Source organism: Salvelinus fontinalis, chromosome 6 (genome assembly GCF_029448725.1).
Source record: "Salvelinus fontinalis isolate EN_2023a chromosome 6, ASM2944872v1, whole genome shotgun sequence".
NCBI lineage: Eukaryota > Metazoa > Chordata > Actinopteri > Salmoniformes > Salmonidae > Salvelinus > Salvelinus fontinalis.
In genome coordinates, this window is record NC_074670.1 from 4,443,068 (window position 1) to 4,461,062 (window position 17,995).

Sequence of the window (17,995 nt, forward strand, 5' to 3'; positions counted from 1 at the left end):
CCCCCCTATCCACATCGACGGGACAGTAGTAGAGAAGGTGGAAAGTTTTAAGTTCCTCTGTGTACACATCACGGACAAACTGAATTGGTCCACCCACACAAACAGCGTTGTGAAGAAGGCGCAGCAGTGCCTCTTCAACCTCAGGAGGCTGAAGAAATTTGGCTTGTCACCAAAAGCACTCACAAACTTCTACAGATGCACAATCGAGAGCATCCTGTCGGGCTGTATCACCGCCTGGTACGGCAACTGCTCCGCCCACAGCCGTAAGGCTCTCCAGAGGGTAGTCAGGTCTGCACAACGCATCACCGGGGGCAAACTACCTGCCCTCCAGGACACCTACACCACCTGATGTCACAGGAAGGCCATAAAGATCATCAAGGACAACAACCACCCGAGCCACTGCCTGTTCACCCCGCTATCATCCAGAAGGCGAGGTCAGTACAGGTGCATCAAAGCAGGGACCGAGAGACTGAAAAACAGCTTCTATCTCAAGGCCATCAGACTGTTAAACAGCCACCACTAACATTTAGCGTCCGCTGCCAACATACTGACTCAACTCCAGCCACTTTAAAAATGGGAATTGATGGAAATTATGTAAAAATGTATCACTAGCCACTTTAAACAATGCCACTTAATATAATGTTTACATACCCTACATTACTCACCTCATATGTATATGTATATACTGTACTCTATATCATCTACTGCATCTTGCCATCTTTATGTAATACATGTATCACTAGCCACTTTAAACTATGCCACTTTATGTTTACATACCCTACATTACTCATCTCATATGTATAGACTGTACACTATACCATCTACTGCATCTTGCCTATGCAGTTCTGTACCATCACTCATTCATATATCTTTATGTACATATTCTTTATCCCTTTACACGTGTGTGTATAAGGTAGTAGTTGTGGAATTGTTAGGTTAGATTACTCGTTGGTTATTACTGCATTGTCGGAACTAGAAGCACAAGCATTTCGCTACACTCGCATTAACATCTGCTAACTGTTACGTTCCCCAGTTTCTGTGTTCTGGTTTGTATTTGAGTGTGTGTGTTTCAGGAGAAATTCCTGTAACTCCCCAAGCAGCTGATTGGTCGACCCCAGGCTAATTGATGATTGGAGCTGACTCCGCCCCCTCGTCAAGAAGCAGCTGACTCTAATCACCATTGCCACCAGAAGATATAAAAGCCAGTGTTCTGTTTTGGGGAGATTATGAGAAAGATTAGAGAGAGAGAGAGATTTTTTTTTTGCTGGAGAATTAGATTGTGATATAGTGTTGGTTGTTTAACAGAAAATGTGGTATGTAATGTGTTAGTTGTTGTTGGTAGAAGCTTTGATATGTTCTGTGTTTGTTGCTTTGTCAAAGCTTCTTTAGTGGCCTGAGTTAGTTTACTCAGTTTTGTTGTAAAGTGTTTGTGAAATCGTTAATAATTATTCTGTTTCATTTGTTCCCAGGGGGGAAGGGGAAGGCACTTAGGGAGTGCTTAGGCAAGAGGCCCGAGGGCATACATATACCCGTAGTATATTCAATGTCTAGGCTCACTAGGTAAGACCTGGGCGGACCACCCCCTGTATTTTGGTTAGTGCACCAGGTGGTACTAAGATAGGTAAGTAGTGGGTAGGCAGGTTAGATAGGAGGGGGAGCTTTGATATTTACTTTCTTTGCTTTGGTTCCGTCCAGCCCCTTTTCCCCATATTACCGTTTAAGGAAATAAATCCTAGTAACGGTAAATTCTGCCTTTGTCGTCCTTTCTCGCACCTACGGTCCATACCTCTTTCGCTTCACGAAGAGTTGAGTTGCAGCAGGGAGTTGCGTTCCCTCTTTTTAGAGGCGTGCGTAACACTAACCATGTGTATGTGACAAATAAAATTTGATTTGATTTGAATTCTCCTAACCGTTGTTAGCTCTTCTAAACAGCAACGTACATTGTCAAGTGATTCTCCTTTGTTGTTATGATGCAACAAGCAGCCTGGTCTCAGAGGAAGAGGTTATAATACTATACATCTAATTTATATGGTATTGTACAACCACTATTCCATTCATAACCTAACCTAACGTAACGTAATATATCATACTAAATGGAGAGAAAGAAATGTACGTACCAAATCCTACATATTGCCCTGAGGCCAGGTTGTTTCCTCAGGACACAATAAAGAAAAAAGGGAGTTCCCTGCTATTGGATTAAATAAACATAATTTATGATATCATTCTGTGTTATTGTAGTTCAGCAGAGGAGAGCGGCTATTCAAGGTGGTAATGAACAGACACACTCCCCCCTCCTTTATCTGTGGTTAGTTGTGGCCTCAAGAGGGAGACAGAATCTGTGCGGTTTGTCAACAACCGTTTTCAACCTCATAGAACACCAGTCTACATAGAACACCAGTCTACATAGAACCCCGACTACATAGAACAGCAGTCTACATAGAACACCAGTCTACATAGAGCCCAGTCTACATAGAGCCCAGACTACATAGAACCCAGGCTACATAGAGCCCAGTCTACATAGAGCCCAGTCTACATAGAGCCCAGACTACATAGAACCCAGTCTACATAGAACACCAGACTACATAGAACACCAGTCTACATAGAACCCAGACTAACGGCATTACATTAAGAAACACAGAATTAAACATCCAGAACACAGAAACTTGGTGTTAAATGTTTTATTTATTTTTTATTAAAAGAGTCACATTAACAAGTTATATCATCATATCTGTCCCAAACAGACATTTCAAAGTATCTTGCAGTAAATGACTGTTTAAGTACATTACAAATAAAAACTCAAGAGGAGAAAATAGAAACATGTAGAGAGAAAGAACAGCACATTCAGCATGATCCTGGTCCACACAGCAAAACCATCAGAAAGCTAGCATGCTAGGTATCAGTCCAGAGGAACCATCAGAAAGGTAGCTAGCTAGGTATCAGTCCAGAGGAACCATCCGAAAGCTAGCTAGCTAGGTATCAGTCCAGAGGAACCATCAGAAAGATAGCTAGCTAGGTATCAGTCCAGAGGAACCATCAGAAAGATAGCTAGCTAAGTATCAGTCCAGAGGAACCATCAGAAAGCCAGCTAGCTAGGTATCAGTCCAGAGGAACCATCAGAAAGCCAGCTAGCTAGGTATCAGTCCAGAGGAACCATTAGAAAGCCAGCTAGCTAGGTATCAGTCCAGAGGAACCATCAGAAAGCTAGCTAGCTAGGTATCAGTCCAGAGGAACACACAGGTAGATGTTTGGTCTTCAGGTCAGTGTGGGACACAGAAGAAGCAGGCAGCAGTAGTAGAAGCATAAATAAGATATCAGCTCTTACGGTTTGTCTTCAGAACCATTTTTAAAAACCGATAGAAACAGAATGATTCTTGTATGTTGTGAGATATTTAAAACAATATGACAGACAACATGATTGAAGGAATCAATAGTAGGAGAACTAGGTGGACCATCTTTTGTTTTAAACAACAACCTTTTTACGTTTCAGTCAGAGTCTCTTCATTTCACAGCTACCTAAATAATACAAAACGAAAACAACTGTGATGACTATTCCTTGAATAAGCCAATCAGAAGCTTCCTCTTTCCGGTCCGTTAAACAGTTACCAAGCTTGTGTTAGAACACGTCAACGATCCTGAGACGACAACAGTTCTAGAAAACTGATGCTAAATATAGAACACAGATCTCTTTCTTTACAACAACAAAAAAAAAAATGGGGGAGGTGAACTTGGGGATACAAACCCCCCCCCAAACTGGAATTCCAGATCTTTATTATGATGAGTTCAATTTAATAACAAATATGAAAAGATAATACAAGCATGACCACAGTAATATATACCATGAAATGAGAAGCAACAGACGTTACACTTCCTCAGGAATAAAAAAAATAAAATAAAAAAAAGAAGAGAGAGAATTCAATCTAAAGTGTAAAAGCACAAATACATGATAAAAAACAAAACGGTATAATCATATTCACGGAGAACAGATAAAGTAACTGTGGCGGTGAATTATAGCAACAACAACAAAAAGTCCCATTATAAATGTGTGGATCCAGTGTGTCTAGGTTGGTGCGTAGGCCTGTCATATGGCAGGGGATCTGTACCTCAAGGCTTAACACACACAACTACTGTTCAACCTTGTACACTTTGACCAAGGTCACAGCTTGGAATAGAAGCACTAATAACACAATATTGTTTTGGAAATCATGATTTAAAGTACATTTGTTATATATCAGCATATATGAGCATATACAGACAGTCTATACATTCTCTTTTTATAATCTGAAAACCATAGATAGATAAATAGATAGATTCAAGGCTATTGTTAATTTTTTGTTAATTTTTATTTTTAAATATGCATTTTGTTGTCTAGAGCAGTCAATAATAATAAGAAGAAGAAGAACAACAAGTTATTAACAATTGATTTTGAGGCTGTTTGAGTAACACAACACAAATCTATCTCCGTTCGTACAAAAGAAACAAGAACAGACTGACTTTGAGCATCGGCACACAATCCACAGGATAAAAAAGATCACATTTTGCTCACGGCAAGCAGGGAAATTAAAAGAAAAAAATCATTTACGTATTACCAGAAATTCACAAAATGCCCGCATTTGGAATATTCAAAAATACATATCCTTTGAACTCCTTCACAAGGAGAGGAAGTTGAGAGACGGTGAATGATGTCATATATTGCTTCCATTATTAAAGCCTTATTTGGGTGTGAGGTGGGGGGGGGTTTGGTTATGTAAGTGATAGACATGCTATAAGAATGTGTTATAGAAACAACTTGTATTCAGATTCCACGGCTCTTTTAGATGGCAGACCCCGTCTCTATAGAAACAATCACCTGTCCAATAGACCTCTATAGTAACATTCAGGTTATTAACAGTGGATAGATAGACAGGCTATGTCCCAGATGGCACCCTAGTCCCTATATAGGCACTACTCTAGACCAGGGCCCTATTCCCTATATAGTGCACTACATTAGACCAGGGCCCTATTCCCTACATAGTGCACTACTTTAGACCAGGTCCCTATGGACACAGATTCATGTAGCAAAGTTATTACAAAGAAGTAAACTCGAGACAGGAATGTGAGATGAGATATTTCCCTTTTTCCAAAATTTCACTCCATTTTTACGTCTATTTAAACAGGTTTACCGTCAGTTAAAAATAAAAACCAATGTAATCCAGCTAACATCTCATATATTAACTCAGATCTCAGATCATTCCCGGTCTTACGTCAGAGACGGCCGTCTGCACTGACGATCGACGGCAACGTGGTCACGTTACCATGACGCCATCTGTCGTGAGACCAAGTATTAACGAAGGAGAAATACAGTTCACAGCATCTCCCTTGGTCTTCCCATGCAGCATATATTTCTACCAGCAAGTCTCGTCTACCTACAGTAATATTTACCCTCAAAAAAATGATTGTCAATTGGCCACAACTGATTGAAAAGAGCAACACATTTCAGAGAAAGTTAGAATTAAAACAACTATTAAATAAAATACACGACTCAGTGAGTTAAAACACCTACAATTAAGTGATTATGTTATTTCACGGGGCAAAATTAGGCATTCAAGTGTCAGGAATTTCTTAATCCTTAAAAGAGATATTTAACATTCTTAAGACATTGTTAATTTATCAGATTGATGTGGTGCAATAAGAGTATAACAACCACAGAAGAGAAAACGTCAAACAACACGAGGTGTCTGTAGGACGTTGATAATACGTGGAGAACATGGAAGAAAACGTCCCGTGATACAAAATGGAATGTCTTAACATTTAAATACTCCTTAAATGAGAGTATTTATCATTTCTGCACAGAATTAAGTGTGAGCGGTGTATCTCCCAACGTAGGAATAAATGGATCCCCCCCACAAGCTATTTGGACCTTTACTAGTTGTTGATAGTGCATTAATCAAGGTGCAGACTTAAAAAGGTGCAGACTCTGTGTAAATTCTTGTCCTTCAGCGCCAGATGAACTAATGTATTGTTGGCTTCGACATTTTGAACATTGAGATGTTAAATAAATGATTGAGAAGAAGCATAGAATGCAAAGGAGGAAGTGAAGGGTCTTTCTCTGTAGAAAGACAGAAGGCTTTGGAATGTGTTTGATGGAGGAGAGGAGAGCGACGTGTTGATACAGGGAAGACAGATGGACATCCGTGGATTAGGTGAAGGAGGGGTTAAGGTCAGGAGGTGAGGGGGTGAGGTCAGGAGGTGAGGGGGTGAGGTCAGGAGGTGAGGAGGTGAGGTCAGTTCCCCTTAAGGGAGTAATCAGGGTTTAGTATCTGGTTCCCTTCTTCCTGTTAGGCCTAAACTGTAAGGAGTGGTGAGAGGGAGTGTCTTACTTGGGATATAAATATCTGGATGGGATGTTGGTTTGTCTGATTACAGCTGTACAGAACCTCTGGGAAGAATTACACTTGGTTAAAGCTTCTCCGGTGTCTGTGGGTTATTTACTCTGAAACATAACAACCTAACAGTAGACAGTGGACTCCATGACGTGAAAAACATTTAGTCACACATGAAAGATAGATAGATAGATAGATAGAGAGATAGATAGATAGATAGATAGAGAGATAGATAGATAGATAGATAGATAGATAGATAGATAGATAGATAGATAGATAGATAGATAGATAGATAGAGAAGATATACAGTGCATTCTGAAAGTTTTCAGACCCCTTGACTTTTTCCACATTTTTGTTACGTTACAGCCTTATTCTAAAACTGATTAAATAAAATGTTTTCCTCATCAATCTACACACAATACCCCACAATGACATCACAATACCCCACAATGACATCACAATACCCCATAATACCCCACAATGACATCATAATACCCCAAAATGACATCATAATACCCCATAATGCCAAAGTGAAAACAGTTTTTTTTTTAATTTTTGCTAATTTATTAAAAATAAAACCCAGAAAAACCTTATTTACATTTGTATTCAGACCCTTTGCTATAAGACTCAAAATTGAGCTCAGATGCACGTGTGCGTCCATTGATCATCCTTGATGTTTCTACAACTTGATTGGAGTCCACCTGTGGTAAATTCAATGGATTGGACATTATTTGGAAAGGCACACACCTGTCCTTATAAGGTCCCACAGTTGACAGTGCATGTCAGAGCAAAAACCAAGCAATGAGGTCGAAGGAATTGTCCGTAGAGCTCCGAAACAGGATTGTGTCGAGGCATAGATCTGGGGAAGGGTACCAAAATATTTCTGCAGCATTGACGTTCCCCAAGAACACAGTGGCCTCATTCTTAAATGGAAGAAGTTTGGAACCACCAAGACTCTTCCTAGAGCTGGCCACCCGGCCAAACCGAGCAATCGGGGGAGAAGGGCCTTGGTCAGGGAGGTGACCAAGAACCCGATGGTCACTCTGACAGAGCTCCAGAGTTCCTCTGTGGAGATGGAAGAACCTTCCAGAAGGACAACCATCACTGCAGCACTCCACCAATCAGGCCTTTATGGTAAAGAGGCCAGACGGAAGCCACTCCTCAGTAAAAGGTACATGACAGCCCGCTTGGAGTTTGCCAAAAGGACTCGCAGACCATGAGAAACAAGATTCTCTGGTCTGATGAAACCAAGATTGAACTCATTGGCCTGAATGACTATTATCACGTCTGGAGGAAACCTGACACCATCCCTACGGTGAAGCATGGTGGTGGCAGCATCATGCTGTGGGGATGTTTTTCATGGGCAGGGACTGGGAGACTAGTCAAGATCGAGGCAAAGATGAACAGAGCAAAGTACAGAGAGATCCTTGATGAAAACCTGCTCCAGAGTGCTCAGGACCTCAGACTGGGGCAAAGGTTCACCTTCCAACAGGACAACGACCCCAAGACAACGCAGGAGTGGCTTCGGGACAAGTCTTTGAATTTAATTGAGTGGCCCAGCCAGAGGCCGGACTTGAACCTGATCAAACATCTCTGGAGAGACCTGAAAATAGCTGTGCAGCAACAGTCCTCATCCAACCTGACAGAGCTTGAGAGGGTCTGCAAAGAAGAATGGGAGAAACTCCCCAAATACAGGTGTGCCAAGCTTGTAGCGTCATACCCAAGAAGACTCGAGGCTGTAATCACTGCCAAAGGTGCTTCAACAAAGTACTGAGTAAAGGGTCTGAATACTTATGTAAATGTCATATTTCAGTTAAATATTTGTATATAAATTAGCAAACATTTCTAAAAACCTGTTTTTGCTTTGTCATTATTGTGTGTAGATTGACGAGGGGGGGAAAAAACAATTTAATCAATTTTAGAATAAGGCTGTAACTTAACAAAATGTAGAAAAAGTCAAGGGGTCTGAATACTTTCCGAAGGCGCTGTACATGAGATAAACTACGGATAAATAGTGAACAGCAGTGATGCTGAAAGTCATATTTAATCTATCTAGCTCGCCAGGAAGTAGTCGTAAGTTTAGCCTCATCACAACGTAGGCAGTTTGAAATGGGAGCGTGTTTGGGTTAGAGTGGGCTAACGTAATACTGTATCAACGTGATCTATTACAATGGAAGGCATGAGGACATGTTGTTGGGTTTCTCTGGAGAAACTAAAACTTTTGACCACCGTACGCTAAAAACAAAATGCATTGTTGAGGAAATGCACCATAAATATGATTTCCTGTAAAGCCGTATACACCTCTAGTTCTATTGTTTTCCCTTAAAGTCTTATACACCTCTAGTTCTATTCTGTTAACCCTTAAAGCCTTATACACCTCTAGTTCTATTGTTTTCCCTTAAAGTCTTATACACCTCTAGTTCTATTGTTTTCCCTTAAAGCCTTATACACCTCTAGTTCTATTCTGTTAACCCTTAAAGCCTTATACACCTCTAGTTCTATTGTTTTCCCTTAAAGCCGTATACACCTCTAGTTCTAGGCACCATGGGTCAGTCTCCAATGGCACCCTGTTCCCTACATAGGGCACTTAGAGGTCTCTGGTCAAACGTAGTGCACTGTGTTTGGAATAGGGTGCAATTTTGTACACAGAAAATTGACTTAGTCCTTAAAGACATGGTCATTATGGTATAGAACCATGTTTCCAGGACTGTGGTCAAGGCCATGTCACATGACGACAAGGACATCTTTCTAGTTGAATACGTCTCGTTACTGAACCCTGAGATTATAAAAACATGATCTGCTCATTTTGAGTTCAACCAGCATCTGGATCTCTGCCATCTTTCTGCTATCAGCCATAATCACACCTTAAATCTGACCCCTCTGATATCAGCCATAATCACACCTTATATCTGACCCCTCTGATATCAGCCATAATCACACCTTAAATCTGGCCCCTCTGATATCAGCCATAATCACACCTTAAATCTGGCCCCTCTGCTATCAGCCATAATCACACCTTAAATCTGACCCCTCTGATATCAGCCATAATCACACCTTAAATCTGACCCCTCTGATATCAGCCATAATCACACCTTAAATCTGACCCCTCTGCTATCAGCCATAATCACACCTTAAATCTGACCCCTCTGCTATCAGCCATATCACACCTTAAATCTGACCCCTCTGCTATCAGCCATAATCACACCTTAAATCTGGCCCCTCTGCTATCAGCCATAATCACACCTTAAATCGGACCCCTCTGATATCAGCCATATCACACCTTAAATCTGACCCCTCTGCTATCAGCCATAATCACACCTTAAATCTGACCCCTCTGCTATCAGCCATAATCACACCTTAAATCTGACCCCTCTGCTATCAGCCATAATCACACCTTAAATCTGGCCCCTCTGCTATCAGCCATAATCACACCTTAAATCTGGCCCCTCTGCTATCAGCCATAATCACACCTTAAATCTGACCCTCAGCCATCAGCCATATCACAGATTAAATCTGACCCCTCTTACAGGTGTAGGATCTTCATTTGATCACCCTGTTTCAGGAGAACTTTCCTGCATTTAAAACGTTTAGTGTATTTTACGTGTAAAATGGCTTTTGAAGTTTGTAATTTCCACGTAGAAATGTAAGACTTTGTTTTCTCTTGTATTATATTTTGATGTATTAACCTGCCCAACAATTACCATTCATTATAATCCATATAATAATTCAACATTTCCTATTGCTGCAGGATTATTTTTCTGCTGTAGCAAACTGACTCAAATTAAGATCCTACATCTGTACATCAGCCATATTGCACCTCAAAAGTTCAATCAAAGCCAAAGTGGCCTCAGACAATGTCACTGGTGCTTCAAGGCTGTTCTACTCAGTCAAACTCCCTCCGTACTGCTCACTGACCGTAAAGCACCCATGCAGACTCAAACATGCGTTTTAAAATGGCCGCTTCCATTAGAAAGAAAAAGATTAAACAAAGAAAGAAACACTGAATTCACTCAAAACTAAAGTTCCCTTCACTGGCTGGGGTGTTGTCCCTTCACTGGCTGGGGTGTTGTCTCTACCCTGGCTGGGGTGTTGTCCCTTCACTGGCTGGGGTGTTGTCTCTACCCTGGCTGGGGTGTTGTCCCTACCCTGGCTGGGGTGTTGTCCCTTCACTGGCTGGGGTGTTGTCCCTACCCTGGCTGGGGTGTTGTCCCTTCACTGGCTGGGGTGTTGTCCCTACCCTGGCTGGGGTGTTGTCCCTTCACTGGCTGGGGTGTTGTCTCTTCACTGGCTGGGGTGTTGTCCCTACCCTGGCTGGGGTGTTGTCTCTACACTGGCTAGGGTGTTGTCCCTACCCTGGCTGGGGTGTTGTCTCTTCCCTGGCTGGGGTGTTGTCTCTTCCCTGGCTGGGGTGTTGCCTCTTCCCTGGCTGGGGTGTTGTCCCTTCACTGGCTGGGGTGTTGTCTCTTCCCTGGCTGGGGTGTTGTCCCTTCACTGGCTGGGGTGTTGTCTCTTCACTGGCTGGGGTGTTGTCTCTACCCTGGCTGGGGTGTTGTCCCTACCCTGGCTGGGGTGTTGTCCCTTCACTGGCTGGGGTGTTGTCCCTACCCTGGCTGGGGTGTTGTCCCTTCACTGGCTGGGGTGTTGTCTCTTCACTGGCTGGGGTGTTGTCTCTTCCCTGGCTGGGGTGTTGTCTCTTCACTGGCTGGGGTGTTGTCCCTTCACTGGCTGGGGTGTTGTCCCTTCACTGGCTGGGGTGTTGTCCCTTCCCTGGCTGGGGTGTTGTCTCTTCACTGGCTGGGGTGTTGTCCCTTCACTGGCTGGGGTGTTGTCCCTACCCTGGCTGGGGTGTTGTCCCTTCACTGGCTGGGGTGTTGTCCCTACCCTGGCTGGGGTGTTGTCCCTTCACTGGCTGGGGTGTTGTCCCTACCCTGGCTGGGGTGTTGTCCCTTCACTGGCTGGGGTGTTGTCCCTACCCTGGCTGGGGTGTTGTCCCTACCCTGGCTGGGGTGTTGTCTCTTCACTGGCTGGGGTGTTGTCCCTACCCTGGCTGGGGGGGGGTGCTGTCTCTACCCTGGCTGGGGTGCTGTCCCTACCCTGGCTGGGGTGTTGTCTCTTCACTGGCTGGGGTGTTGTCCCTTCACTGGCTGGGGTGTTGTCCCTTCACTGGCTGGGGTGTTGTCCCTACCCTGGCTGTGGTGTTGTCTCTACCCTGGCTGGGGTGTTGTCTCTTCACTGGCTGGGGTGTTGTCCCTACCCTGGCTGGGGTGTTGTCTCTTCACTGGCTGGGGTGTTGTCCCTTCACTGGCTGGGGTGTTGTCTCTTCACTGGCTGGGGTGTTGTCTCTTCACTGGCTGGGGTGTTGTCCCTTCACTGGCTGGGGTGTTGTCCCTTCACTGGCTGGGGTGTTGTCTCTTCACTGGCTGGGGTGTTGTCTCTTCACTGGCTGGGGTGTTGTCCCTACCCTGGCTGGGGTGTTGTCCCTTCACTGGCTGGGGTGTTGTCCCTACCCTGGCTGGGGTGTTGTCTCTTCACTGGCTGGGGTGTTGTCCCTACCCTGGCTGGGGTGTTGTCTCTATCCTGGCTGGGGTGTTGTCTCTTCACTGGCTGGGGTGTTGTCTCTTCACTGGCTGGGGTGTTGTCTCTTCACTGGCTGGGGTGTTGTCCCTACCCTGGCTGGGGTGTTGTCTCTATCCTGGCTGGGGTGTTGTCTCTTCACTGGCTGGGGTGTTGTCTCTTCACTGGCTGGGGTGTTGTCCCTTCACTGGCTGGGGTGTTGTCCCTACCCTGGCTGGGGTGTTGTCTCTTCACTGGCTGGGGTGGTGTCTCTTCCCTGGCTGGGGTGTTGTCTCTACCCTGGCTGGGGTGTTGTCCCTACCCTGGCTGGGGTGTTGTCTCTTCACTGGCTGGGGTGTTGTCCCTACCCTGGCTGGGGTGTTGTCTCTTCACTGGCTGGGGTGTTGTCCCTACCCTGGCTGGGGTGTTGTCTCTTCACTGGCTGGGGTGTTGTCCCTACCCTGGCTGGGGTGTTGTCCCTACCCTGGCTGGGGTGTTGTCTCTTCACTGGCTGGGGTGTTGTCTCTTCACTGGCTGGGGTGTTGTCCCTACCCTGGCTGGGGTGTTGTCTCTTCACTGGCTGGGGTGTTGTCCCTACCCTGGCTGGGGTGTTGTCCCTTCACTGGCTGGGGTGTTGTCTCTTCACTGGCTGGGGTGTTGTCTCTTCACTGGCTGGGGTGTTGTCTCTTCACTGGCTGGGGGGGGGGTGCTGTCCCTTCCCTGGCTGGGGTGTTGTCTCTTCACTGGCTGGGGTGTTGTCCCTACCCTGGCTGGGGTGTTGTCCCTTCACTGGCTGGGGTGTTGTCCCTTCACTGGCTGGGGTGTTGTCCCTTCACTGGCTAGGGTGTTGTCCCTACCCTGGCTAGGGTGTTGTCCCTTCACTGGCTGGGGTGTTGTCTCTTCACTGGCTAGGGTGTTGTCCCTACCCTGGCTAGGGTGTTGTCCCTTCACTGGCTGGGGTGTTGTCTCTTCACTGGCTGGGGTGTTGTCCCTACCCTGGCTGGGGTGTTGTCCCTTCACTGGCTGGGGTGTTGTCCCTTCACTGGCTGGGGTGTTGTCCCTTCACTGGCTAGGGTGTTGTCCCTTCACTGGCTAGGGTGTTGTCCCTTCACTGGCTAGGGTGTTGTCCCTTCACTGGCTAGGGTGTTGTCCCTACCCTGGCTGGGGTGTTGTCCCTTCACTGGCTAGGGTGTTGTCCCTACCCTGGCTGGGGTGTTGTCCCTTCACTGGCTGGGGTGTTGTCCCTACACTGGCTGGGGTGTTGTCCCTTCACTGGCTGGGGTGTTGTCCCTTCACTGGCTGGGGTGTTGTCCCTTCACTGGCTGGGGTGTTGTCCCTTCACTGGCTGGGGTGTTGTCCCTTCACTGGCTGGGGTGTTGTCCCTTCACTGGCTGGGGTGTTGTCCCTTCACTGGCTGGGGTGTTGTCCCTTCACTGGCTGGGGTGTTGTCCCTTCACTGGCTGGGGTGTTGTCCCTTCACTGGCTGGGGTGTTGTCCCTTCACTGGCTGGGGTGTTGTCTCTTCACTGGCTGGGGTGTTGTCCCTTCACTGGCTGGGGTGTTGTCCCTTCACTGGCTGGGGTGTTGTCTCTTCACTGGCTGGGGTGTTGTCTCTTCCCTGGCTGGGGTGTTGTCCCTTCACTGGCTGGGGTGTTGTCTCTTCACTGGCTGGGGTGTTGTCCCTTCACTGGCTGGGGTGTTGTCCCTTCACTGGCTGGGGTGTTGTCTCTTCACTGGCTGGGGTGTTGTCTCTTCCCTGGCTGGGGTGTTGTCCCTTCACTGGCTGGGGTGTTGTCCCTTCACTGGCTGGGGTGTTGTCTCTTCCCTGGCTGGGGTGTTGTCCCTTCACTGGCTGGGGTGTTGTCTCTTCACTGGCTGGGGTGTTGTCCCTACCCTGGCTGGGGTGTTGTCCCTTCACTGGCTGGGGTGTTGTCCCTTCACTGGCTGGGGTGTTGTCCCTTCACTGGCTGGGGTGTTGTCCCTTCACTGGCTGGGGTGTTGTCCCTTCACTGGCTGGGGTGTTGTCCCTTCACTGGCTGGGGTGTTGTCCCTTCACTGGCTGGGGTGTTGTCCCTACCCTGGCTGGGGTGTTGTCCCTACCCTGGCTGGGGTGTTGTCCCTTCACTGGCTGGGGTGTTGTCCCTACCCTGGCTGGGGTGTTGTCCCTACCCTGGCTGGGGTGTTGTCCCTACCCTGGCTGGGGTGTTGTCCCTACCCTGGCTGGGGTGTTGTCCCTACCCTGGCTGGGGTGTTGTCTCTTCACTGGCTGGGGTGTTGTCCCTTCACTGGCTGGGGTGTTGTCCCTACCCTGGCTGGGGTGTTGTCCCTACCCTGGCTGGGGTGTTGTCTCTTCACTGGCTGGGGTGTTGTCCCTTCACTGGCTGGGGTGTTGTCCCTACCCTGGCTGGGGTTTTGTCCCTTCTCTCAACCACTCCCAAACCCCAACGTGGAGGAAACGTAATAAGTGTTGTCCCTTCAAGTGTTTCACGCTTCATTTCTCCTCAATCGTCATCAGCCATCTGTTTGGCCATTGAAAAGCATGTTTCTTCCTCAGAACAAATACAGAAAAACTCTACTAAAGCAACAACGTTAGATCATCAAGATCAAATGAACCGTAGAAACATTATGGATACGGTTAATAATAAGGGTTACATTTCTCCTGTGTGTGTGTGTGTGTGTGTGTGTGTGTGTGTGTGTGTGTGTGTGTGTGTGTGTGTGTGTGTGTTTGTGTGTGTGTGTGTGTGTGTGTCTGACTGACCATACATATAGCCCATCAACAACAACCCCCACCACCACCACCACTCTCTCACCAGGAGAGGTGGATTCTGAGATGGCTGACAGACTCAGTTGTGTTTCTTCACTGAACCGTCCGTCGTTGTGTCGTGGTGGTTGTCTCGCGGGCTGAAGTCAGGGCAGAAGCCATTGGTCTGAGGCTTGGCGTCGGGCGTGGCGTTGGGCTGGTGAGGACAGCCGTTACGGCCTGTATTGTCTGTGGACAGGTAGTCCTCACTGAAGTTTGGGTGCTGCTCTGCAAAGCTCCTGAACTTGTCTGTTCCCACCACAGGAGGGCGCCAGACACAAAGGAAAGGTTATTCCAAGCAAGTGAAATACAGTAACCTACCATTAACACACTAGGAAACAAGTACATGTTGACAAAGATAGGCACACTCCTAATATTTTACAAATGAACTGGAGATTACAGACACAACGTAACTTTGACATATTCTTTGTCGCGTTCCGAAATCACCCCAGGCGTATACTCCAAGAACAGCTGAACAGAAGGCGGCCCCAGTACAAGCTAAGACATGTCGTTTCTTACCGAAGGTGAGTTTCCCAGCGTCCTCTGTGTCGATAGCAGTGAAGAGACGTGAGACGTCGAGGACAGACACTCCTAACGCAGTCTTCAGGATGCAGGCCAACTCAGCCCCTGTGACGGCACCGTCCTCCTCCGCCTCAAACATCTGGCATATACGCAAATAATAACTAACACACATTAGATGAGCCTGACCCCTCCTTCATATCTCACTCGCACTGAGCCGGCTGGCGCTCAGACCATCTGTTCATATCTATACACACAGTCTACAACTCACACCGTAGGTCATTATAGTACGTGCTCTCAAATGGAAAATGGCAGAAATATCAGTGGTGGTAGGCCCTCTGAAATGGTGGTAGGCCCTCTGAAAGCCACCTTGACAGAGCATGAAACCAGAGCTGGAGCAGAGCGTACCTTGAAGGCCAGCTTCATGGTCTCCAGTGTTTTAGCAGGTCTGCATACAACCGATAAGGCGATGACATATTCTCTGATGTCTATCATGTTGTCTGCCTGCTGGAGGAGACGAGAGAAGAACAGAGTGAAGAGTTACCGGTTAGGAGGAATCTGGCAAAGCACATGTCTAAATCTAATGTCTAAATCTAATGTCTAAATCACATCTAATGTCTAAATCTAATGTCTAAATCTAATGTCTAAATCACATCTAATGTCTAAATCTAATGTCTAAATCTAATGTCTAAATCTAATGTCTAAATCTAATGTCTAAATCTAATGTCTAAATCTAATGTCTAAATCTAATGTCTAAATCTAATGTCTAAATCACATCTTATATTTAAATCTAATGTCTAAATCACATCTTATATTTAAATCTAATGTCTAAATCACATCTTATATTTAAATCTAATGTCTAAATCTAATGTCTAAATCTAATGTCTAAATCACATCTTATTTTTAAATCTAATGTCTAAATCACATCTTATATTTAAATCTAATGTCTAAATCACATCTTATATTTAAATCTAATGTCTAAATCACATCTTATATTTAAATCTAATGTCTAAATCTAATGTCTAAATCTAAAGTCTAAATCACATCTTATATTTAAATCTAAAGTCTAAATCACATCTTATATTGAAATCCAATGTCTAAATCTAATGTCTAAATCTAAAGTCTAAATCACATCTTATATTTAAATCTAATGTCTAAATCTAATGTCTAAATCTAATGTCTAAATCTAATGTCTAAATCTAATGTCTAAATCTAATGTCTAAATCTAATGTCTAAATCACATCTTATATTTAAATCTAATGTCTAAATCACATCTTATATTTAAATCTAATGTCTAAATCACATCTTATATTTAAATCTAATGTCTAAATCTAATGTCTAAATCTAATGTCTAAATCACATCTTATTTTAAAATCTAATGTCTAAATCACATCTTATATTTAAATCTAATGTCTAAATCACATCTTATATTTAAATCTAATGTCTAAATCACATCTTATATTTAAATCTAATGTCTAAATCTAATGTCTAAATCTAATGTCTAAATCTAAAGTCTAAATCACATCTTATATTTAAATCTAAAGTCTAAATCACATCTTATATTGAAATCCAATGTCTAAATCTAATGTCTAAATCTAAAGTCTAAATCACATCTTATATTTAAATCTAATGTCTAAATCTAATGTCTAAATCTAAAATCTAATCTTATATTTAAATCTAAAGTCTAAATCTAATGTCTAAAGTCGAATGTCTAAATCTAATGCCTAAATCTAAAGTCTAAATCTAATGCCTAAATCTAAAGTCTAAATCTAATCTTATATTTAAATCTAGTCTAAGTCTAATGTCTAAAGTCGAATGTCTAAATCTAAAGTCTAAATCTAATGTCTAAATCTAATGCCTAAATCTAAAGTCTAAATCTAATGTCTAAATCTAATGCATAAATCTAAAGTCTAAATCTAATGTCTAAATCTAATGCCTAAATCTAATGTCTAAATCTAAAGTCTAAATCTAAAGTCTAAATCTAATGCCTAAATCTAAAGTCTAAATCTAAAGTCTAAATCTAATGCCTAAATCTAAAGTCTAAATCTAAAGTCTAAATCTAATGTCTAAATCTAATCGTATATTTAAATCTAAAGTCTAAATCTAATATCTAAATCTAATATCTAAATCTAATGTCTAAAATTATTGTCTAAATCTAATATTTAAATCTAATATCTAAATCTAATCTTATATCTAAATCTAAAGTCTAAATCTAATGTCTAAATCTAATATCTAAATCTAATGTCTAAATCTTATATCAAAATCTAATATCTAAATCTAATATCTCACATTTAAATCGAATATCTAAATCTAATGTCTAAATCTAATGTCTATATATAATATCCATATCTAAATCTAGTATGTAATATCGAAATCTATGTCTAATATCGAAATCTAATATCGAAATCTGTATTTCAATATTAAAATATACAATATAGGGAAAAACATATATTTCTGTTTTCTGAGTTTTAGGTAGTTAAGGTACTTGTATCTTAGGCCTTCAAATCTCCTAATGGGATGATATTATATTCAGTGTGTGTTTCCTTACCTCGTTGAAGAGGGAGAAGATGTCTCTGAGCATGTCTGACACGGGGACATCAAGGTAGTGGGCAAAGTCTTCCAGACCCAGCTTCTCTCCTTCCATCTTCCTGGCTCTGTTACCAAACTCCTGCAGTACCTTCTCTACGTTCTGGGGCTTCAACCTGACCAGTTAAAATCAACACATTGATACAGAGTCTCTACATTCTGGGGTTCAACCTGACCAG

The 17,995-nt window shown here is 43.9% G+C and overlaps 1 protein-coding gene across 4 annotated transcripts in view; it reads right to left on the bottom strand.

Annotated features, from left to right (window-relative positions):
- Positions 1-2,663: 2,663 nt before the first annotated feature.
- LOC129856875 (lysophosphatidylcholine acyltransferase 1-like) overlaps positions 2,664-17,995 on the bottom strand; it is a 63,888-nt gene continuing 48,556 nt past the window's right edge. The window contains exons 11-15 of one of the 4 annotated variants that reach the window (XR_008759830.1): positions 17,779-17,932; positions 15,639-15,737; positions 15,231-15,372; positions 9,603-14,960; positions 2,664-9,526 (exon numbers count right to left, since the gene is read on the bottom strand). Coding sequence is in view for 2 of the 4 variants with exons in the window: in XM_055924607.1 (XP_055780582.1) it covers positions 14,755-14,960; positions 15,231-15,372; positions 15,639-15,737; positions 17,779-17,932 (601 nt within the window). In the remaining 2 variants the exon portion in view is untranslated. Of the gene's footprint in view, positions 14,961-15,230; positions 15,373-15,638; positions 15,738-17,778; positions 17,933-17,995 lie in introns of all 4 variants that reach the window. The other 3 variants (XR_008759831.1, XM_055924608.1, XM_055924607.1) reach the window with 3 other exon arrangements.